The 25,278-nt window shown below is 45.5% G+C and overlaps 1 protein-coding gene across 1 annotated transcript in view; it reads left to right on the top strand.

Moving 5' to 3' along the window:
* LOC132819265 (fibrinogen-like protein 1) overlaps positions 1–22,628 on the top strand; it is a 40,128-nt gene extending 17,500 nt beyond the window's left edge. Inside the window, exons 3-6 of the mRNA XM_060830691.1 lie at positions 6,547–6,684; positions 15,939–16,155; positions 18,218–18,413; positions 22,482–22,628. Coding sequence (XP_060686674.1) covers positions 6,547–6,684; positions 15,939–16,155; positions 18,218–18,413; positions 22,482–22,628 — 698 coding nt within the window. The remainder of the gene's footprint in view (positions 1–6,546; positions 6,685–15,938; positions 16,156–18,217; positions 18,414–22,481) is intronic.
* The last annotated feature ends 2,650 nt before the right edge of the window (positions 22,629–25,278 follow it).

Genomic DNA, 25,278 nt, shown 5'->3' with positions numbered 1-25,278 from the left:
AACTTTCTTTTTCTGTCCCTTCCCCTGTGTTTTTCTAGACTACCATGAGGGTCTAGATGTGGCAGTACCATTCTTATTTTTGGAAGGAACATGTCTGCGTTGTTGCCAGAGGATCTCATTTTTTGGCACCTCCTACTGGTTTATCACTGATTTATCCTTCAGCAGCTCTGTCCAGTCCATCTCAGCCAAATCCCTTCTCCATTTTGTAAAACGTACCTTCCCTCAGTTTAACATTTTTCCTCCTGATTTCCCTCTGTACTTTTTCATGATAAAACTAAATCTAACTGAATTGTGGCCACTATCCCTGACCTGGTCACCCACTGTCTTCACCCACTTGCCCATCTTCATTTCCTGAAATTATATCCAGAATCTCCTCTCATTGGGTTTGTCATGTATTGTTTAAAATAATTCTCCTGAACACCGTACATGAATTTTTTACCCCAAAGCCCTTCATGTTATTTGAAACCCGGTTGATATTGAGATAACTGAAGTCTCCTACAGTCATTGCCTTCCTGTTACTACAGGCAGAAATGTATATATTACAAATTTATTACACCTATGTTCTTCTCTCTCTCTCTCACTATTTGGGGCTCTGTTGTACAGGCCTAGTAATGTGATTGTCCCTTTTTTTGATTTCTGAACTCAACCTACAAACCCTCATCCTTTCTCACAACTGTCATTGCTTGTTCAACCAAGACTACAAACCCCTCCTCCTGGTCATCCACGGTCTCCTGCCTGTAAACTCTATATCCAGGGATATTGAGCTGTCAGGTTTACCCCTCCATTACCCAGGTTTCCATTGTAGCAATGACATCATGCTGCCATGTGTCCAGCTATGCCCATAGTTCATCTACCTGGTGTCTAATACTCCTTGCATTGAGGTAGAAACAGCTCTACCCCAGCAATTTCCTTCACTGGAAGCTTTTTAATCCTCATTTCTTTTGTCTTTCCAAATCACTGATCACATCACAGCCTAATGTTCTACCTACTGTTCCCTGATCTGAAACTGACCCATCAAAACCTGCAGTTTAGTTTCCATCTCCCCTCACACTGGTTTCAAACATCACCATAGAACCAGCAAAAGGCCCCAAGAGGATATTTGTCCAGCTCTGCCCAGGTACAACCTGTCAGGCTTGTAAAGGTTCCACCTTCCCCAGCAATGGTCCCAATGCCTGAAGAATCTAAACCTCTCTCTGGTACAGCATTTCTCCAGTAACGCAGCCATCTGATCAATCCTCATATTCCTGTTCTCGCTAGCACATGGCACTGGGAGTAGTCCTGAGATGACTACATTTGAGACCCTGCATTTTAATTTATCTCCTAACTTCCTACACTCAGCTTTGAGGTCCTTGTCCCTTTGTTTTCCTGGTGTTGGTCCCTATGTGTGTCACTACGACTGGTTGATCACCCTTTTCCTCCAGAATATCCTGCACCCACTCCCAAACATCCCCAACCCTGGCACAATGGGGCCAATACAACACCTTGGAATCACTTCTGCCACCAGGGAAGCACCTGTCTGTACCCCTTCGTATTGAATCCCTGACCACTGCAGCCTGCTTCTCGTTTTCCTCTCTTTCTATACAGCACAACCACCTGTGGGGCTATGACCCTTACTGATGCTGCTATCCCTGCTCTTGAACATGGAACATGGGACTGGGATATCATAGCAATTACAGAAACACTGTTCAAGGATGGGCAGACTGGCAGCTTCATGTTCCAGGATACAAATGCTACAGGAAGGATACAGCAGGTAGTGAAGAAGGCTAATAGCATGCTGGCCTTCATAACAAGAGGAATTGAGTATAGAAGCAAAGAGGTTCTTCTGCAGCTGGACAGGGCCCTGGTGAGACCACACCTGGAATATTGTGTGCAGTTCTGGTCTCCAAATTTGAGGAAAGACATTCTGGCTATTGAGGGAGTGCGACGTAGGTTCACGAGGTCAATTCCTGGAATGGCGGGATTACCTTACACTGAAAGATTGGAGCGACTGGGCTTGTATACCCTTGCGTTTAGAAGACTGAGAGGGGATCTGATTGAGACGTATAAGATTATTAAAGGATTGGACACTCTGGAGGCAGGAAACATGTTTCCGCTGATGGGTGAGTCCGAACCAGAGGACACAATTTAAAAATAAGGGGTAAGCCACTTAGAACAGAGTTGAGGAGAAACTTCTTCACCCAGAGAGTGGTGGGTGTGTGGAATGCTCTGCCCCAGAGGGCAGTGAAGGCCCAGTCTCTGGATACTTACAAGAAAGAGTTGGATAGAGCTCTTAAGGATAGTGGAATCAAGGGTTATGGAGATAAGGCAGGAACAGGATACTGATTGAGGATGATCAGCCATGATCATATTGAATGATGGTCCAGGCTCAAAGGGCAGAATGGCCTACTCCTGCACCTATTGTCTATTGATAGAAAGGGAGGCAAGAAAGGAGGGGAAGTGGCGTTTTTGATAAGGTATAGCATTACAGCTGTGCTGAGGGAGGATATTCCCGGAAATACATCCAGGAAAGTTATTTGAGTGGAACTGAGAAATAAGAAAGGGATGTTAACCTTATTGGGATTGTATGATAGACCCCCCAATAGTTAGAGGGAAATTGAGAAACAAACTTGTAAGGAGATCTCAGCTATCTGTAAGAATAATAGGGTGGTTATGGTAGAGGATTTTAACTTTCCAATCATAGACAAGGACTGCCATAGTGTTAAAGGTTTAGATGGAGAGGAATTTGTTAAGTGTGTACAAAACAATTTTCTGATTCAGTATGTGGATGTACCTACTAGAGAAGGTGCAAAACTTGACCTACTCTTGGGAAATAAGGCAGGGCAGGTGACTGAGGTGTCAGTGGGGGAGCACTTTGGGGCCAGCGACTATAATTCTATTAAATTTAAAATAATGATGGAAAAGGTGTAGACCAGATCTAAAAGTTGAAGTTCTAAATTGGAGAAAGGCCAATTTTGACGGTATTAGGCAAGAACTTTCAAAAGCTGATTGGGGGCAGATGTTTGCAGGTAAAGGGACGGCTGGAAAATGGGAAGGCTTCAGAAACGAGATAACGAGAATCCAGAGAAAGTATATTCCTGTCAGGGTGAAAGGAAAGGCTGGCAGGTATAGGGAATGCTGGATGACTAAAGAAATTGAGGGTTTGGTTAAGAAAAAGAAGGAAGTATATGTAAAGTATAGACAGGATAGATTGAGTGAATCCTTAGAAGAGTATAAAGGAAGTAGGAGTATACTTAAGAGGGAAATCAGGAGGGCAAAACGGGGACATGAGATAGCTTTGACAAATAAAGTTAAGGAGAATCAAAAGGGTAACTAGGGAGAGAATAGGGCCCCTCAAAGATCAGCAAGGTAGCCTTTGTGTGGAGCCGCAGAAAATGGGGGAGATACTAAATGAATATTTTGCATCAGTATTTACTGTGGAAAAGAATATGGAAGATATAGACTGTAGGGAAATAGATGGTGACACCTTGCAAAATGTCCATTTACAGAGGAGGAAGTGCTGGATGTCTTGAAATGCATAAAAGTGGATAAATCCCCAGGACCTGATCAGGTGTACCCTAGAACTCTGTGGGAAGCAAGAAAAGTGATTGCTGGGCCTCTTGCTGAGATATTTGTATCATCGATAGTCACAGGTGAGGTGCCGGAAGACTGGAGGGTGGTAAGGTCAAGCCAGGGAACTATAGACCAGTGAGCCTGACGTCGGTGGTGGGCAAGTTGTTAGAGGGAATCCTGAGGGACAGGATGTACATGTATTTGGAAAGGCAAGGACTGATTAGGGATAGTCAACATGGCTCTGTGGGTGGGAAATCATGTCTCACAAACTTGATTGAGTTTTTTGAAGAAGTAACAAAGATGATTGATGAGGGCAGAGCAGTAGATGTGATCTATATGGACTTCGGTAAGGCATTTGACAAGGTTACCCATGGGAGACTGGTTAGCAAGGTTAGAACTCATGGAATACAGGGAGAACTAGCCATTTGGATACAGAACTGGCTCAAAGGTAGAAGACAAAGGGTGGTGGTGGAGGGTTGTTTTTCAGACTGGAGGCCTGTGACCAGTGGAGTGCCACAAGGATCGGTGCTGGGCCCTCTACTTTTTGTCATTTACATTAATGATTTGGATGCAAGCACAAGAGGCACAGTTAGTAAGTTTGCAGGTGACACCAAAATTGGAGGTGTAGTGGACAGCGAAGAGGGTTACCTCAGATTACTACAGGATCTTGACCAGATGGGCCAATGGGCTGAGAAGTGGTAGATGGAGTTTAATTCAGATAAATGCGAGGTGCTGCATTTTGGGAAAACCAATCTTAGCAGGACGTATACACTTAATGGTAAGGTCCTAGGGAGTGTTGCTGAACAAAGAGACATTGGAATGCAGGTTCATAGCTCCTTGAAAGTGGAATTGCAGGTAGATAGGATAGCGAAGAAGGTGTTTGGTATGCTTTACTTTATTGGTCAGAGTATTGAGTACAGGAGTTGGGAGTTCATGCTGTGGCTGTACAGGACATTGGTTAGGCCACTGTTGGAGTATTGCGTACAATTCTGGTCTCCTTCCTATCGGAAAGATGTTGTGAAACTTGAAAGGGTTCAGAAAAGATTTATAAGGATGTTGCCAGGGTTGGAGGATCTGAGCTACAGGGAGAGGCCGAACAGGCTGGGGCTGTTTTCCCTGGAGCATCAGAGGCTGAGGGGTGACCTTATAGAGGGTTAAAAAATTATGAGGGGCATAGATAGGGTAAATAGGCAAAGTCTTTTCCCTGGGGTCAAGGAGTCCAGAACTGGAGGGCATAGGTTGAGGATGAGATGGGAAAGATATAAAAGAGGCCTGTGGGGCACCTTTTTCACACAGAGGGTGGTGTGTGTATGGAATGAGCTGCCAGAGGAAGTGGTGGAGGCTGATACAATTGCAACATTTAATAGGCATTTGGATGGGTATATGAATAGGAAGGGTTTGGAGAGATATGGGCCGGGTGCTGGCAGGTGGGATTAGATTGGGTTGGGATATCTGGTCGGCATGGACGGGTTGGACCGAAGGGTCTGTTTCCGTGCTGTATATTTTCATGACTCTATCTATTGAAGATCTCTTTTCCTCCACCATTATTACTTCTCCAGTCTCATTTTTCAACAATCCAATGTCCACTCTTGTCTTTCTTTTACTTTTCACAGATGTAAAAATCTTCTTTTAATATTGTTAGCTAGCTTACCGTCATATTTCATCTTCTCCCCCTTTATTATTTTTTTAGTTGTCCTTTGCTGATTTTGCAAGTTTTTAAATCTCCTGGCTTTCCACTAATCTTCAGTACACTCAATGTTTTTATTAATGCTGAACCTGACTGCCCTTGTCAGCCACGGTCGCCTCATCCTCCCTGAGAATGGTTCTTCTTCCTCGGGTTGAATTTCTGCTGTGTCTCCTGAGTTCCCCACAGAAACTCCTGCCATTGCTGCTCCACCATCTCCTGGCTAGGGCTCCTTTCCAGTCAACCCTGGCCAGCTCCTCCCTCATATCTTTACTGAATCATAATCCTGTTAAATCTGATTGAGCTTCTCCATCTCAAACTGCATGGTGAATTATATCCTGTTGTGGTCACTGCTCGCTAAGGAATCCTTCATCCTAAGTTTCCTAACACAGTCTGCCTCGTTACACATCACTAAATCCAGTATTGCCTGTTTCCTATGGGGCATCCGAGGGGCAGGAGAATCGATGTTTCGGGCATAAGCCCTTCTTCAGCACTATATTTTTCAACTCTGGTCTCCAGCATCTGCAGTCCTTACTTTCTCCTGTTTGCTATGGGACTCTACCACATGCTGCTCCAAAAACAAATGTTGTAGACATTCCACAAATTATTTTTCTTGGGATCGACTCCCAGCTTGATTTTCCCAGTTCACCTGAATATTGAAGGCTCCATGATTATTGTAATCATGCCTTTCTTACATGTCCTTTCTCTTTCCTGATTATGTTCGACCCCACATGTCAACTACAGCCTGTTTATAACCTGCACCAAGGTCCATATCAAATTGACCACAAAAACTGACCACACAGACCACCGCACACTGACTATTGATCCTGATTCTCTGATCATCTGAAATTCAACAAGACTAGCAAGGGACTTATCAAGAGCAGAAACTTTGACTGACTTCCCTTTGCCTGTCTGAGGGCAAGTTTTCCTCACTATGGAGATCCTCCTCCCTGCAGTTCTCCCTCACCATGGGGCTCCTTCTCACCCTGGCTCTGATTGCCACTGCACTGGGTCAGTCCGACTTAACCCTGGGCCTCTGTCTGGGTCGGGGGTATCCTGTTGCATGGGCTAAGGGCCACCAAGAAGAGTTAGAGAATTGGTGGGCATGGGCCAGTGGTCAGTGGACAGGAGCCAGTGTTTGAAAAGTGGACAGAACATGGGATGTAGGCAGCACAATTTGTAAGACCACGAGCAGGTATCTTGGAGACCTGACAGATGATAAATATTGGCAGAAAGATTAGATCCTTGTGTATTTGTGCCTAGAATGCAGAGTTTCCATCCTGAGCCTTTTCTGTGTTTCATTCCTTCCCCAGATCTCCAATACATTCGGAACTGCCCCCTTGACTGTGCGAGCATCTACTATAACGGGGTGACTCAGTCTGGAATCTACACCATCATTCCCTCCATTGGAGGACTGCCCACCAGGGTCTACTGTGACATGGATACTGCAGGTAGGGACAGGTCTGGGAACGTGAGCAGTGTGATTGTAACCCAGAGGTGGCCAGATACTATGAATGATCAACAATTGACGGGGTACTACTGCAAAAACACCTGTTTTTCACCTCTCGTGCTGACCACACTAAATATATAGAACATAGAAAATAGAACATAGAACAATACAGCACAGAACAGGCCCTTCGGCCCAGGATGTTGTGCCGAACACTTGTCCTAGCTTAAGCACCTATCCATGTACCTATCCAATTGCCGCTTAAAGGTCACCAATGATTCTGACTCTGCCACTCCCATAGGTAATGCATTCCGTGCCCCCACCACTCTCTGGGTAAAGAACCTACCTCTGACATCCCCCCATACCTTCCACCCTTCACCTTAAATTTATGTCCCCTTGTAACACTCTGTTGTACCCAGGGAAGAAGTCTCTGACTGTCTACTCTATCTATTCCCCTGATCATCTTATAAACCTGTATCAAGTCACCCCTCATCCTTCTCCGTTCCAATGAGAAAAGGCCTAGCATTCTCAACCAATCCTCGAATGACCTATTCTCCATTCCAGGCAAAATCCTGGTAAATCTCCTCTGCACCCTCTCCAAAGCTTCCACATCTTTCCTAAAGTGAGGCAACCAGAACTGCTCACAGTACTCCAAATGTGGCCTTACCAGGGTCCTATACAGCTGCAACATCACCTCACGATTCTTGCATTCAATCCCTCTGCTAATGAACGCTAATACACCATAGGCCTTCTTACAAGCTCTATCCACCTGAGTGGCAACTTTCAAAGATCTATGAACATAGACCCCAAGATCCCTCTGCTCCTCCACTTTACTAAGAACCCTACCATTAACCCTGTATTCCGCATTCTTATTTGTTCTTCCAAAATGGACAACCTCACACTTGACAGGGTTGAATTCCATCTGCAACTCCTCAGCCCAGCTCTGCATCATACCTAAGTCCCTTTGCAGCCGACAACAGCCCTCCTCACTATCCACAACTCCACCTATTTTCGTATCATCTGCAAATTTACTGACCCACCCTTCGACTCCCTCTTCCAAGTCATTAATAAAAATTACAAACAGCAGAGGACCCAGAACTGATCCCTGCAGAACTCCACTTGTAACTGGGCTCCAGGCTGAATATATACCACCACTCTCTGACTTCGACCGGTTAGCCAGTTCTCTATCCAACTGGCCAAATTTCCCACTATCCCATGCCTCCTGACTTTCCGCATAAGCCTACCATGGGGAACCTTATCAAATGCCTTACTAAAATCCATGTACACTACACCCACTGCTCTACCCTCATCCACATGCTTGGTCACCTCCTCAAAGAATTCAATAAGACTTGTAAGGCAAGACCTACCCTTCACAAATCCGTGCTGGCTGTCCCTAATCAAGCAGTGTCTTTCCAGATACTCATAAATCTTATCCCTCAGTATCCTTTCCATTACTTTGCCTACCACCGAAGTAAGACTAACTGGCCTGTAATTCCTGGGGTTATCCCTATTCCCTTCTTTGAACAGGGCACAACATTTGCCACTCTCCAATCCCCTGGTACCACCCCCGTTGACAGTGAAGACGAAAAGATCATTGCCAACGGTTCTGCAATTTCCTTTCTTGCTTCCCACATAATCCTAGGATATATCCCGTCAGGTCCGAGGGACTTGTCTATCCTCAAGGTTTTCAAAATACCCAACACATCTTCCTTCCTAACAAGTATCTCCTGTAGCTTACCAGTCCGTTTCATACTCTCCTCTTCAACAATACGGTCCCTCTCATTTGTAAATACTGAAGAAAAGTACTCATTCAAGACCTCTCCTATCTCTTCCGACTCAATACACAATCTCACACTACTGTCCTTGATCGGACCTACCCTCGTTCCCGTCATTCTCATGTTTCTCACATACGCATAAAAGGCCTTGGGGTTATCCTTGATCCTACCCGACAAAGATTTTTCATTCCCTCTCTTAGCTCTCCTAATCCCTTTCTTCAGCTCCCTCCTGGCTATCCTGTATCCCTCCAATGCTCTGTCTGAATCTTGTTTCCTCAACCTTATGTAAGCCTCCTTCTTCCTCCTTACAAGACATTCAACCTCCGTTGTCAACCAAGGTTCCCTCACATGACCATCTCTTTCCTGCCTGACAGGCACATACATATCAAAGACACGTTGTATCTATTCCTTGAAAAAGTTCCACATTTCAATGACATCCTTCCCTGACAGCCTATGCTCCCAACTTATGCTCCTCAGATCCTGTCTTGCAGCATCGTATTTATCCTTCCCCTAATTGTAAAACCTACCCTGTTGCACGCACCTATCTCTCTCCATAAACAAGGTGAAAGTCACAGAATTGTGGTCACCATCACCAAAATGCTCACCCACTAACAAGCCCATCACTTGTCCCGGTTCGTTACCAAATACCAAATCCAATATGGCCTCCCCTCTGGTCGGACAATCTACATACTGAGTTAGAAAAGCTTCCTGGACACACTGCACAAACACCGCCCCGTCCAATCTACTTGATCTAAAGAGCTTCCAATCAATATTTGGGAAGTTGAAATCGCCCATGACTACTACCCTGTGGCTTCTGCACCTTTCCAAAATCTGTTTCCCAATCTGTTTCTCCACATCTCTGCTGCTATTGGGGGGCCTATAGTAAACACCCAACAAGGTGACTGCTCCTTTCCTATTTCTGACTTCAGCCCATACTACCTCCAAAGGCAGATCCCCCTCAAACTGCCTTTCTGCAGCCATTATACCATTTCTAATTAACAACGCCACCCCCCCTCCTTTTTTTAACCATCCTCCCTAATCTTACTGAAACATCTGTAACCAGGCACCTCCAACAACCATTCCTGTCCCTCATCTATCCACGTTTCCGTGATGGCCACAACATTGTAGTCCCAAGTACCGATCCACGCCTTAAGTTCACCCACCTTATTTCTGATACTCCTTAGGTGAAGTATACACACTTGAACCCATCTCTGTGTCCGCAAGTATTCCCTGTCAGTGCTACCTTCTCCACAGCCTCCCTACATTCTTGGACATCCTGAAAAACAGCTAACCTACTTGCTGGACTACAAGTCCGGATCCCATCCCCCTGCCAAATTAGTTTAAACCCCCCCCCCCCGAAGAGTGCTAGCAAACCTATCCCCCAGGATATTGGTGCCCTTCTGGTTCAGGTGCAACCCGTCCTGCTTGTACAGGTCCCACCTTCCCCAGCCAGAATGAGGTCAGAGAAATGTCCTCATGCACATCAAGCTGTAGGGTGACCCTTCCTCAGGAGGGTAGCTTCCTTGCTCTCCTGCTAGCCTTGTTTGCAGAGTAGTGTCAGGTCATCACTGATGAGGATGGTGTCGCCTCACCCACAGCAGGAGTCTTTGAACAAGATACCAAATTGGAAGCTGTAAACCAAACCAGCTCTTGTGCAGTGAATTTTTTATTCGGCACAAAAACTTGTCTAATTTTACACTTTTTTCCCATCAGAGTCACTGACACATCATAGAATTGTCAAATTATGAAGCACATTAGTGACCTTGTGGCCCGCTGAACCTGTACCACTAAAACAAGGCTCTTATTTATTACAGACCCCTCATTGTAGGAAGAGGGAGCCATTTTCCCAGCTTTTTGTGTACCTGTTCGATACAGCTCAGCAGATTTTTAAAAATCTATTTGTAGAATCATAGAGTTATCCAGCACAGAAACAGATCCTTCGATCCGACAAGTCCACACCAATCAAGTTCCCAAACTAAAGTGGTCCCAAGTTTCTGTATTTGGCCCATACCCCCCCACCCAACTTTTCCTATTCCCAGATGTCTTTTAAATGTTAAAATTGAATCTACATCCACCACTTCCTCGGACAGAGCACTCTACACAGGAACCATTCTCTGCGTAGAAAAGTTGCCCCTCATTTCCCTTTATAAAACCTTTTCTTATCACCTTAAAAATACGTCCCCGAGTTTTGAACTCCCCCACCCTAGAGAAAAGAGCTTTGCCATTCATCTTATCCATGCCCCTCATGATTTTATAAACCTCAATAACGTCACCTCTCAACCTCCTACACTCCAGTGAAAAATGTCCCAGCCTATTTTTATGACTTTAACCTTACATTCTTGGCAACATCCTGGCAAATATTTTCTGAATCCTTTCCAGTTTAATAATATCCTTCTTATAGCAGGGCGACCAGAATTCCGCACAGTATTCCAGAAGAGGCTGCACCAATGTTCTGTACACCTCCAACATGACACCCCAACTCCCATACTGAAAGATATAAGACCATAAGACCTAGGAGTGGAAGTAAGGCCATTTGGCCCATCGAGTCCACTCCTCATTCAATTGTGGCTGATGGGCATTTCAACTCCACTTACCCGCATTCTCCCCGTAGCCCTTAATTCCTTGTGACATCAAGAATTTATCAATCTCTGCCTTGAAGACATTTAGCGTCCCGGCCTCCACTGCACTCTGCGGCAATGAATTCCACAGGCCCACCACTCTCTGGCTGAAGGAATGTCTCCGCATTCCTGTTCTGAATTGACCCCCTCTAATTCTAAGGCTGTGTCCACGGGTCCTAGTCTCCTCCCCTAACGGAAACAATTTCCTAGCGTCCACCCTTTCCAAGCCATGTATTATCTTGTAAGTTTCTATTAAGTCTCCCCTTAATCTTCTAAACTCCAATGAATACAATCCCAAGATCCTCAGCCGTTCCTTGTATGTTAGACCAACCATTCCAAGGATCATCCGTGTGAATCTCCGCTGGTACATTCCAGTGCCAGTATGTCCTTCCTGAGCAACGAAGACAAGGGTGCTGAATGCCTTCGTAACTATCCCATCTAACTGTGACACAAATTTCAAAGAATTATGTCCCTGAACCCTGAGGTCTCTCCTCGAACACCATCGAGGGGCCAAGTGACAAATACGGATGGCAGGAGCCAGCTCCCATGGATGATGCGGCCACAGGTGATGCGGCCACTAGAAGAGTCTGTTTTGGTTTTAAACTTTCTGAACCTCCTTCTGGTCACCACCGAAAATATCAGACTGTGACACAAAAAGATTCCATACTGTCAAAATTAAACCAGCTGGTGGTGATGGTGGAAACAAAGGGGTCAGTACAACCAGAACTGAAACCTTCCTAGACCCAGCGAGACTGGATCATTGTAGAGTATTGCCGACTATTAACATGGGGAGCAAGAGTGAATGACCCCAGCAAAGGTCACTGCCAAAACTGGCTGAACTCCAAAATGAAGATGTCAGCAAGAATTTATGTCTGGCAAATCCCGACAGTGCGGAAGCAGACCGTTTGATCCATTGAGTCTATGCTGACCCTCCAAAAAACATCCCACTCTGACCCAACCTACTACCCTGAACCCATAATCCTGCCTTTTCCATGGCTAATCCACTGGCCTGCATTTCCCTGGACACTATGGACAATTTAACACGACCAATCCAACTAACCAGCACATCTTTGGGCTGTAGGAAGAAACTGGAGCTCCCAGAGAATGTACATACGCTACATATACAGTCACCCAAGGGTAGAATTCGCACTGGGTCCCTGGCACCGTGAGGCAGCAGTGCTAACTACTGAACCACTGTGCCACCCCTAAGAGTGCCAACAAGGATAGAAATTACCATCAGCAGCACACCCACTTTAGTGAAAATGGCCGGTTATATCCTGGCTTGGTTCCACATCAACTGTGCCAGTCTTTTCATGGATTCGATGTTTTTAGTTATTGTGGATGCCCATTCAAAGTGGTTGGACAAAGTTGACGTTATTCATCAGGTAGGTAAAAACTGGACGCCTCTTAGCAGAGCGATTTAGGGAACATCTCTGGGACACCCGCACCAATCAACCACACCGCCCTCCCCCTCCCACTCTGCCGAGGACATGGAGGTCCTGGGCCTCCTTCACCGTCGCTCCCTCACCACCGGACGCCTGGAGGAAGAATGCCTCATCTTCCACCTCAGAAAACTTCAACCCCAGGGCATCAATGTGGACTTCACCACTTTCCTCATTTCTCCTTCCCCCACCTCGCCCCAGCTCCAACTTCCAGCTCAGCACTGTCCCCATGACTTATCTTACCTGCCTATCTTCCTTTCCGCCTATCCACTCCACCCTCCTCCCTGACCTATCACCTTCATCCGCTCCCCCACTCACCTATTGTACTCTATGTTACTTTCTCCCCCACCCCCACCCCTCTCTCATTTATCTCTCCACCCTTCAGGCTCTCTGCCTTTATTCCTGGTGAAGGGCTTTTGCCCGAAATGTCGATTTTACTGCTCCTTGGATGCTGCCTGAACTGCTGTGCTCTTCCAGCACCACTCTAATCTAAACTCTGGTTTCCAGCATCTGCAGTCATTGCTTTTACAGAGTTTATTCATCAAACAAGGGGATGATGATTGAAAAGTTGCAATACACAGACTCCTGGAAGTGTTGGTTACAGACAATGGGCCAGCATTTGCCAGCAGAGAATTTGAGTATTTTCTAAAGTCAAATGGCATTTAGTATGTGAGGACACGCCATACCATACAGGTTAAACCTGATCGTTCCACACCTGGGGTTGGGAGGGTGAAATGGCATCAGTAACAGTAAAGCTGACACAAGACTCCTCTAAGCGAGAGAGGCATTTTACTTCAGGGAATGAAGTTCAGTGTCAAAACCATTGGAATGGCCCTGTATGGGTGACAGACAATGTCAACACAAGGTCAGGCCCCATGATGTACATAATTTGAGTAAGTGAAGTGGTCCTGAACAAGCAAAGGGACCACATAAAGCTACAACCTCACAAATGGGGCAGGAGCAAAATATACCCAGCAAGACTGTCTGAACCCAGTGGGCCTCCCTCTCCACCGAGTGTCGAAGAAACCTCTGAGAACAACACGGACATGGCAGATGTTGCAGGCTCGAACCTGAAGATGAGGATGAATCAGCCAAGATGCTCCAGTGACAAGAGGTGGGCTACAATCTGGCACACGCCCCCAATATCTGAGGCAGAGTTGCAGGAACTGTACCTGGTGCAAAGATGCCCCAGGAAAAGCTACAGGACAAAAAAATGGGCCTACTTCCCAGGATTTAGATGGGGGAGGGATGAAGTGGTTGGAACAAGGTTAGCCATGGAGACCTCATAGAGTATGAGTTGCCTGATTGGGGCTGTTAACCTGGCCCCATCAGGGAGTATGGCTGAGAGATATAAATAGGAGTGACGAGGGTCCTGTTCTGTCTAGGAGCTGGTTCTGAGCTAGCTGGGTCAGTGTGTGTAAATAAAGGATGGCTTAGTAACAGGAGTTTGTGGAGCTATTCAAAAACCATCCTGTCTTTGAGGCTCATATGGAAAGGGTGCAGTTAGACAGAGTGTTACCTAAAGGAGAGTCATTTGTGAGGGGGATACACAGCAGATTCTATGGCTGTAGAAGAGACACCAGGATGGCATGTTATTTCCCTGGTGACAAGGTCAAAGATGTCTCTGAATGGTTACAGAACATTCTGAAGGGGGAGGGTGAACAGCCAGAGGTCATTGTGCACATCTGTACAAATGACATAGACAAAGGGGTGGAGTTCCTGCAAAATAAGTATAGGGAGTTAGAGAATAAGTTAAAATGTAGGACTTCAAGGTTTTTGCTCTCCAGGTTACTCCCAGTGTCACACACCAGTGAGGAAAGAAATAAAAAGATAGATTAGGTCAATGTGTAGCTGAGGAGTTGCTATAGGGGACAGGGTTTCCACTTCTTGGACCATTGGGTAAAGGTGACCTGTACAAGAGGGACAGGTTGCAGGGGAGATTTGTGAGTGTTACCTGAGAGGATTTAAACTAGTTTGGTAGGGGGGGTGAGACTCTGAATAAGAGGGGGGCCATCAAGAAGTCAGGGGAAAATACTTCCGCCACAAGAGCAAGTTTATTATTCAGGATATACAGAGGCACAGTGAAGGGAGGGAAAAGACTTCTGGTTTAAAGTGCATTTATTCCAACGCATGAGGCCTGACTGGGAAGGCAGACGAGCTCAGAGCATGGATTGGCTCTGGGGACTGGGATATTATAGCCATAACAGAAACATGGCTGAGAGAAGGGCAGAACTGGCAGCTCGGTGTTCCAGGATACAGGTGTGACAGAAGGATAAGGAAGCGAGGTGGGGCAGTTGGTCTTTAGATCAGGGAGGACAGAACAACAGTGCTTAGAGAGGATATTCTTAAGAGGTCATCAAATGAGGCCGTATGGTTAGAATATAGAAACAAAAAGGGAATGGTCACTTTGTTGGGACTAGAAATCAATGAGCAGATGTGTAGAGAGATTGCAGATACCTGTAGGAATTATAGAGTGGTATTGGTTAGAGATTTTAATTTCTCTTGGATTGTCGGTCCACGCAGAGTGTAAAAGGCCCAGACTGAGGGGGATTTGTCAAATGTGCCCAAGAAAGTTTCCTAAGTCAATATGTTGAGTGTCCTACTCGGGAGGGTGCTACACTGGACCTCCTGTTAGGAAACGAGGTCAGGCAAGTGACTGAAGTGTAAGTCAGAAAGCACGTGGGGACCAGTGACCGTAACTCTCTTAGCTTTACCATAACAATGGAAAAAGATAGGAGAGGTCCACAAATTAAGGTGCTAATCTGGAGCTGGGCTAATTTTGGGGCCATTAGGCAGGATCTAGTCTGCTTGATGGAAAAGGAATGACTGGCACCCAGCCACTCTAACCTAGAATCTGGTTTCCAGCATCTGCAATCCTTGTATTTACCTCATTGATTTTAACCCTACTGCGAATCCTCTTGCAAGGATGCCTGCCTTGAAGAAGTTTTCCTCCTCTCTCTACAAGAATCTCAGGGAGTCCCTCTCCCACTGCAACTCCCAGGTCATTTCCTCTGCCCTGAAGCTCTTCAACCAGGTCCTGAAACAGAATCGACTGTATGCTACTTTCTCCCCAATCCCACCCTCCTCTTATTTATCTCTCCACCCTTCAGGCACTCTGCCTCTATTCCTGAGGAAGGGCTTTTGCCCGAAACGTTGATTTTCCTGCTTCTCAGATGCTGCCTGACCTGCTGTGCTTTTCCAGCACCACTTTAATCTAGACTCTGGTTTCCAGCATCTGCAGTCATTGTTTTTACCAAATGGAAAGTTTTTCAAAGGCCAGTCACATGAGCATAAACCTACCGTTGCCCACCAGCTTTGAGATGTCCAAAGGTCAGACAAGTTTCTTATTTCTTTCCAGGAGTCTGTCTTCCTTGAGTGCATTATTTGTTCAGTTTTCACTCACTCAGGGTTTATAATTTACAGGGGGAGGATGGACCATTATCCAACGCAGGGTCGATGGAACCATTGACTTCAACAGAGGCTGGACTGAGTATAAAGAGGGTTTTGGTGAACTAACAGGAGAGTTCTGGTTGGGTAACAATCATATTCACGACATTACAAGCCAAGGGGAATACTCACTTCGAATTGATTTGGAGGATTGGAAATACCGACAGAAGTTTGTGCTGTATGAAACTTTCAGGTAGGAAAATGATCAGATTCCTGGGGATACCAAACTGCAAAGGCACAATAAATCCTAACACTTAGCCAGACATGCTGCCAATCAGAGAGACTCCATGACTCATGGTATTATTGCTCAATAATTAATCCAGAAACTCAGTTAATGTTCTGGGGACCCAAGTTCAAATCCTGGCTTGGTGAGTTTGAATCCAGTAAAAAAAATCTACAATTAAGAATCCACCTTTGCCCATGAAACCATTTCCAATTATTAGAAAAACTATCTGGCTTCTATAATGCCTTTCAGAGAAAATAAAATCTGCCATCTTCCGACTGATATGTGACTCCAGATCCACAGACTCTCAACTGTCCACTGAAACTGCCAAGAAAGCCACTCAGTTGTCTCAATTGCTACCAAGTCTTGACAAAGAAATTAAACTGGACTGATCACTGGCATTGACCTAGGCACCTGAAAGGACAATGGCAAAATCAGCTCAGTTGACCTGGGTCAGTTTTCCTTACTACAATCTGGGGGTTAGTGCCAGAATTGGGAGATCTGTCTCACAGACGGGCCAAGCAACAGCCTGACACAGTTATACTCACAGAATCAGACCTTACAGACAATGTCCCAGACACAACTATCACCATCTCTGGATATATCCTGTCCCATCGGCAGAACAGACCCAAGCAGTAGTGGCACAGTGGGATACAGTCAGGAGGGAGCAGCCCTGGGAGTCCTCAACATTGATTCCAGATCCCATGAAGAGTCATGGCTTCAAATTAAACATGGGCTAGGAAACCTCCTGCTGATTACCATGAAACCATCCTCCCTTGGCTGATGAATCAGTATTGTTCAATGTTGAACAACATTTGGAGGAATGTTGAGGGTGGCAAGGGTACAACAGGGTGCTCAGGGTGGGCCATTTCAAAGTCCATCACCAAGAATGGTTTGGCAGCTGGACTATCGATCAATTTGGTCAGGGCCTAGAGCACACAGCAACTAAACTGGGTCTGCAGCAGGTGCTGAGGTAACCAACAAGAGGGAAACAAATACTTCACCTCATTCTTACCAATCTGCCAGCCGCAGATGCATCTGTCCATGATAGTATTTGGTAAGAGTGACCACCACTCAGTCCTTGTGGAGATGGAGTATTATCTTCGCATCGAGAATAACCTCCATCATGTTGTGTAGCATTATCACTATGCTAAATGGGACAGGCTTTGACTCTGAGCGACAGGTGATCTTTGTGATTGACAGGGAGTCTCTTTATTGACAGCATGATAGTGTATGTACTTTTTATTCACTTTCCCTCATGAGCTCTGGGTGTTGGTAGCTGGGCCAGCATTTATAGATACTGCCTGGCATTTGTGTGATGTGAATGTTAATTGCCCCTTGTCAGCCCAAGCCTGGATACTGCCCAGATCTTGCTGCATTTGAACATGGACTGCTTCAGTATCTGAGGAATCGCGAGTGGTGCTGGACATTGTTCAATCGTTGCCAAATATCTACAGTTCTCACCTTACGACAGAGGAAATGTCATTCAGTAGATCACACAGTCATCTGTACTGGATGACTAGGAATCAGAAACCGCCATCACTGTCAAATCTGAGATACTCCTCCATCGCGCTGTCAATCTGAGATACCCTTAACAGTGAAATATACTCCCACTGCACTCTCAGAGTAAGTCCCATCAAACTGTCAATCAGAAATACCTCTATCAAAGATACTTTGCCATTGTTCAATGAATCAGAAATACCCCAACACACTGTCAATGGGTAGGTTGGAGAATCTGGACACTTCCTCTCATGTGGAGACTAAGATCTAATGTCAAGGCCTTGGAAAGGGTGGAAACGAAGCTAATGAGGGACCTCTGGGATGTGGAGAGACTTTAAAGCCAGGATTGGTCAACTTAAAGAAGGGGTGTGAGGGGACTGTGGGTAGGTGCAGTTGGAGGATATGACAGGTAGGTGGCTAGGTGAGTTAAGCAAGTACATTAATGGACCTGAGCCATGAGAAAAGAAAGGCTGGTTAGTCCAGTAGTGTTTTGGTGATCATTTAACCTTGTCTGCTATTTTATGACCAACAGGATTGAAGATGAATCCAACCATTTCCGCCTGCATGTTGCAGGTTTCAGTGGAACTTTGGAAGATTCCTTTGCCTGGTATCACAACAAGAGGAGCTTCAGCACACCAGATACTGGCAACATCTGTGCCAAGATCTCACACGGAGGCTGGTGGTATCATCAATGCTTCTTCTCCAATCTCAATGGGATTTACTACAAGGCAAGTGTCTAACATTCCTGATGAAGGGCTTATGCCCGAAACGTCGAATTTCCTGTTCCTTGGATGCTGCCTAACCTGCTGTGCTTTAGCCAGCAACACATTTTTAGCAAGTGTCTAAACTAATTTCACAAAAAAAACTGGAAGTTCTGCGGATGCAAGAAATCCGAAATAAAAGCAGATATTGCTGAAACATCTCAGTTAGAGAGAAAAGCAAATGCAAGATGCTGGAATGCAGGACCCACTCTGATGAACTTCTCCACCTCCTGATGATGCCTGGCTTTCTGAGAAATCTCAACAGATCTGGCAGGATTGTGGAGGGAAATCAAAGTTAACAACTGGACCTGAAACGTTAACTCTGCTTTCTCTCCACAGATCCTGCCAGACCTGATAAGACTTTCCAGCAATTTCTGTTTTTGTTTTGAATTTAATCTCGCATTCTACTTTACATAGTCTGAGCATCACATTTATAGATCAGAGTGGTGCTGGAAAAGCACAGCAGTTCAGGCAGCATCCGAGAAGCAGGAAAATCGACGTTTCGGGCAAAAGCTCTTCGTGTAGAGAGAGGAGGAAAACCTCTTCAAAGCAGGCATCCTTGCAAGAGGATCCATCACATTTATAAACAATGAAGATCACAACTCAAGTGGTTTATTTCCCTTTAGTTATTTTCAGATTCTATGATCCAATGTCAAAGCCATGGAGAGGGTGGAAAGAGGCTAACTAGGGTAGATGAGGGACCTTCAGGATGCGGATAAAGTCCACCAGAAAGAGGCAGCTGGGTGTAGCCTCTGCCTACACTGGAAATGATACTTCAAAATCTCACACGGAGGCAGCTCATGCACATTCTCCTCATAGTAGACTTCACACTGACCCCAGCAAAAATCCCCATAATCACCATAATCCTATCAGACCATACAGTTGCTGTCTCATTAACAAAGATGACTCTTGGTGGTTTCACTTGAGCATCCCTGTATCTCAGGCGAGAGATGAGTTTGAGAACGAGAGTCCTTCATGATAACCTCAGCCAGTGCAGACATTGTACTTATGCTATTGGCACCACTCCACATCTGAAACCAGTTATCCAGCCAGCTGAGCTAACTGAACCCTGCATCACTGGGCTGAGTGTAGTACAGGTTTCAATATAGAGGAAAGCTCTCTCTACTCTTTTAAATAGAAGGTCAAAAACTACCTGGTTCCCATCAGCTATTCCCAGACATGAATAGGTAGCACAAGACTAGATACAGAGTAAAGCTCTATTTACCCTTTTAAACTTAAACTAATGCCCCCTCTATTCTTCTAAACCGAAAATAAAGTTACCTCTACACTGTCCCTGTCAAATACTCCCAGTACAGATACTGTACAGGGTTAGATACAGAGCAAAGCTTCCATACCGTTTTAACAGAAGTAATTTGTCCCCATCAAATACTCCGAGGATTGTTAAAAAAATAAAGTTCTCTCTCCACTGTCCTCACCAAACCCTCCCAGTGGCAGGTACAGCACAAGATTCCTCAGAGAGGAAGACAACGGCCTTGCAGCATTATCGCTGGACGCTTAGCCAGAGAGCTAGGTAATGTTCTGGGCACCCAGGTTTGAATCCTGCCACAGCAGGTGGTGGAATTTGAATTCAATAAATATCTGGAATCAAGAGTCTGTGATGACCAGGAATCCATTGCTGATTGTTGGAAAAACCCATCCAGTTCACTAATGTCCATTAGGGAAGGAAAATGCTATCCTTACCTGGTCACATTTACATGAGACTCCAGACCCACAGTGATGTGGTTGACACCTAACTGCCTGCTGGGATGGGCAATACATGTTGGTTATCCAGTGATGCCATCATCCTGTGAAGGAGTAAAAATAAGTGACGTTTCCTCCACACTTCATGGGCATGAAGTGCTTTGAAAGGTTGGTCATGGCATTAATCAACTCCAGCCTCCACACTACACTTGACCCACTCTAATTTGCCTATCAGACCAACAGACCCATGTCAGATGCCCTATCACTTGCCCTTCACTCCTCCCTAGAAGATCTTGACACCAAGAACAGCTATGTGAGAATCCTACTCATTGACTACAGTTCAGCCTTGAACACTATTATCCCCTCGAGACTCATTACTAAACTTAGTGACCTCGGACTAAGCCGCACTCTCTGCAACTGGACCCTCAGTTCCCTGACCCACAGGCCACAATCAGTGAAGATTGGGAACAATATTTCATCCTCACTAACACTCAACACTGGACCCCCCCCAGGGGTGAGTACTCAGCCCCCTACTGTACTCACTGTATACCCATGTCTGTGTCGCCAAATACCAGTCTAATGCCATTTACATGTTCGCTGCTGACACCACCATAGTTGGTCAAATCTCAGATGGTGACGAAACAGACTACGGACAGAAGGTGGAAGACCTGGAAAAATGGTGCACTGAGAACAACCGAGCTCTCAATGCCAGCAAAACCAAGTTAAAAATCACACACCAGGTTATAGTCCAACAGGTTTAATTGGAAGCACTAGCTTTCGGAGCGACGCTCCTTCATCAGGTGATTGTGGAGGACACAATTGTAAGACACAAAATTTACAGCAAAAGTTTACGGTGTGATGTAACTGAAATTATACATTGAAAAATACTTTGTTGTTTGTTGAGTCCTTCATCTGTTTGAATACCATGATAGTTTCACATCTTTCATGTGTAAATCACAAAACTTTTTTTAAAAGTTGCATTCTCAGGTTAGCTGTTAACAATGGTGTTAGCTGGACAATATGTTGAAGGTGTTAGCCCCCTGTGTTCTCTGTCTGTGCCATGATGATTAGATTGATTCTAATCTAAAAAGTGAGTTGTCCTCCACAACCACCTGATGAAGGAGCATCGCTCCAAAAGCTAGTGATTCCAATTAAACCTGCTGGACTACAACCTGGTGTTGTGTGATTTTTAACTTTGTACACCCCAGTCCAACACCGAATCTCCAAATCATGGCAAAACTAAGGAACTCATTATTGACTTTCAGTGGGATGTTACTCATGCCCCCCCCCCCATTAACAGAGAGTGGTGAACTCGGCCCGGACAATCACAAAGGCCAACCTCCCATCTACAGAATCCATCTCCCAGGTCCACTGTCAAGGAAAGGCCGCCAGCATTCTCAAAGATCCATCTCACCCTGGCAATGTTTTTCCACAACCTCTACCATCGGGGAGAAGGGACAGAAGCCTGAACACATGCACCAGTCGGTTTTGAAACAGTTTCTATCCTACTGTTGTTAGAATACTGAATGGACTCACAAACTCTGAACATTAACCTGTCCCTGTGTTTTTGTTTTTGCTGCTATTTACCTATTATTTACTGTCTATGCTATTTAACTCTGTGATCTGCCCGTATTGCTCACAAGACAAAGCTTTTCACTGGGCCTCGGTACACGTGACAATAAATTCAATTCAATTCAATTCATTTACCCCATCAAACACTCTTGGGAGATGTATGATCTTCAGTCACCTGAGCTATCCATTCTCGAAATTCCTCCCTGTACCACTGTCCTATGGAGGCACTTTTGAAAACTATCATTTTTCTCAACCTTTTGGAGCCTTGAACTATGGCCCCCAGTGTCTGTGTTTGGCTGCTCAGTCATCTCGAGGTACTTTGTTATGGTCAAGATAGATGGAGTATTACTCAGAGCCCTGATGGGGTTTTTCATTCTCATTCTCTATTGCTCCCTATTGAACATAACTGCAGCCCCTCCTTCTCTCTCACTTTTCACCCCTGCCCCTTTCTCACTCTTTTCCTTCTTTTCACACCTTCTTTCTCTCCCCACTGTTAAATTCTCCCTCACTCCCTCTTCCATTCCTTCCCCCAATCCTCTCACATTCTCTGCTCTAACACTTTCTACCCTTCTCTTGTTCTCCCTGCCCATCATTCCCGCTCCCCTCCAACCTCTGACTCCCTTCCCTTTGCTCTTTCTTCCTCCTTTCTCTCCTGCCCCTCATTCTCACATTACCTTTCTTCATGAACCCTCCCCCATCCATTCTTTGCTGTCTAACTACCGCATCCTTTTAATCTTACTCTATATCTTCTCACTCCCACAGGGTGGAAGGTACTCTGCAAAGGATAAGGAGCTGCTGGGACCAGATGGGATTGTGTGGTACAGCTGGAAGAACTCTGATTACTACTCTCTGAAATCGGTGTCGATGAAGATCCGCCCACGGAACTTTCGTCCCCACCAGACACCCTGAGTGATTCTCTCACCCTCCCCCTGTATCTCCTTGTTATGCTTCTCTATTCCTCAGCTTTGTCTTGGTGTGCCTGCAATTTTTTCCCTTCCCAATTCTGAATTATTTGTCAATACTTCAGTCTGATCTCCTCAAATAGAGCTGTTTCTCCCTTCTGACACTCTCCCGTCTCTCAGATTCTCAGTGCACCGGATTTCATCGTGATACTTAGCCCCACACAGAGCAGCAAGGCCTTGTGTTCCACTCACAATCCCCACTTAGTCATCTCTCTGAACAAAGCAGTCTGTGCCTCTGGTACATGTGCAATGTGGCTGCTGTCAATGTGTGTGTGTGTGTGTGTGTGTGTGTGTGTGTGTGCCTGCGAGTATTTATAGAGTCATGGAGCTGAACAGCACAGAGCTTCAGTCCAACTTGTTCAGGCTGACCAGATATCCTAAACTGACCTGGTGCCATTTGCCAGCATTTGGCCCATATCCCTCTGAACCTTCCTATTCATATAAAAATCCAGATGCCTTTTAAATGTTGTAATTGTACCAGCCTCCATTTCTTCCTCTGCCAGCTCATTCCATACACGTGCCACCCTCTGCGTGAAAGAGTTGCCCCTTAAGTCCCTTTTAAATATTTCTCCTCTCACCTTAAACCTATGTCCTCTAGTGTTGGACTCCCCTCCCCTGGGAAAAAGAACTTGGCTAGTCACCTTTCCCATGCCTGTCATGATTTTATAAAACTTGTGTGAGGGTAGCCCTGAGCTTCTATAATAGCCCCAGCCTATTCAGCCTTGCCCTATAGCTCAAACCTTCCAACTCCAGTAATATCCTTGTAAATCTTTTCTGAACCATTTCAAGTTTTACAACATAGTGTCATTTATCGAATGATTGATTTATTGTCATGTGTACCTAAGTATTGTACAGTGAATAGCTTTGTTTATGAGCAGTAGAGGCAGATCATAGTAAGTAAGGACAAACAGATCATAGGGTGCACAAAAGAAGGTAAATGAGAGTAAACTGGTTGATGTGGTGTATATGGATTTCAGCAAGGTGTTCGATAAGGTTCCCCACAGTAGGGTATTGTACAAAATGCGGAGGAATGGGATTGTGGGAGATGTAGCAGTTTGGATCAGTAATTGGCTTGCTGAAAGAAGACAGAGGGTGATGGTTGATGGGAAATGTTCATCCTGGAATCCAGTTACTAGTGGTGTACCGCAAGGATCGGTGTTGGGTCCACTGCTGTTCGTCATTTTTATAAACCACCTGGATGAGGGTGTAGAAGGGTGGGATAGTAAATTTGCAGACGGCACTAAGGTCGGTGGAGTTGTGGATAATGACAAAGGATGTTGTAGGTTACAGAGAGACGTAGATAAGCTGCAGAGCTGGACTGAGAGGTGGCAAATGGAGTTTAATGCGGACAAATGTGAGGTGGTTGGAGTAACCGGAATGCAAAGTACTGGGCTAATGGTAAGATTCTTGTTAGTGTAGATGAGCAAAGATCTTGGTGTCCAGATATACAGCTCCTTGAAAGTTGCCACCCAGATTGACAGGGTTGTTAAGAAGGCATACAGTGTTTTAGCTTTTATTAATAGAGGATCGAGTTCCGGAACCATGAGGTTATGCTACAGCTGTACAAAACTCTGGTGCGGCCGCACTTGGAGTGTTGTGTACAGTTGTGGTCACCGCATTATAGGAAGGATGTGGAAGCTTTGGAAAGGGTGCAGTGGAGATTTACCAGGATGTTGCCTGGTCTGGAGGGAAGGTCTTACGAGGAAAGGCTGAGGGACTTGAGGCTGTTTTCGTTGGAGAGAAGAATGTTGAGAGGTGACTTAATAGAAACATATAAGATAATCAGAGGGTTAGATAGGGTGGGCAGGGAGAACCTTTTTCCAAGTTTTTGTTGCAAACGTTTCGTCCCCTTTCTAGGTGACATCTTCAGTGCTTGGGAGCCTCCTGTGAAGCGCTTCTGTGCTGATTCCTCCAGCATTTATAGTGGATTGAATCTACCATTTCCGGTTGTCAGTAGCTGTCCGCTGCAGTGGCCGGTATATTGGGTCTAGGTCGATGTGTTTGTTGTGGATGGCACTCATCCACGAATTCTATCAACAGACACATTGACCTAGACCCTATATATTGGCCACTGCAGCGGACAGCAACTGACAACCGGAAACGGCAGATTCAAACCAGTATAAATGCCAGAGGAATCAGCACAGAAGCGCTTCACAGGAGGCTCCCAAGCACTGAAGATGTCACCTGGAAAGGGGACGAAACGTTTGCAACAAAAACTCCCAGCTTGGCGAACAGAACCACAACAACGAGCACCCGAGCTACAAATCTTCTCACAAACTTTGAATAGTGTAGGTTAGATGGGCTTCAGATTGGTATGACAGGTCGGCACAACATCGAGGGCCGAAGGGCCTGTACTGCGCTGTAATGTTCTATGTTCTATGTAAACTCCATCTGCCACTTCTCAGCCCATTGGCCCATCTGGTCAAGGTCCCGCTGTAATCTGAGGTAACCTCCTTCACTGTCCACTACATCTCCAATTTTGGTGTCATCTGCAAACTTACGAACTATATCTCTTATTTTCACATTCAAATCATTTATATAAATGATGAAAAGTGGAGGACCCAGCACCGACACTTGTTTCACTCCACTGGCCACAG

This window comes from Hemiscyllium ocellatum, chromosome 10, assembly GCF_020745735.1.
Source record: "Hemiscyllium ocellatum isolate sHemOce1 chromosome 10, sHemOce1.pat.X.cur, whole genome shotgun sequence".
NCBI classification, from domain to species: Eukaryota; Metazoa; Chordata; class Chondrichthyes; order Orectolobiformes; family Hemiscylliidae; genus Hemiscyllium; species Hemiscyllium ocellatum.
This window is presented reverse-complemented; position numbering and strand designations above follow the sequence as displayed.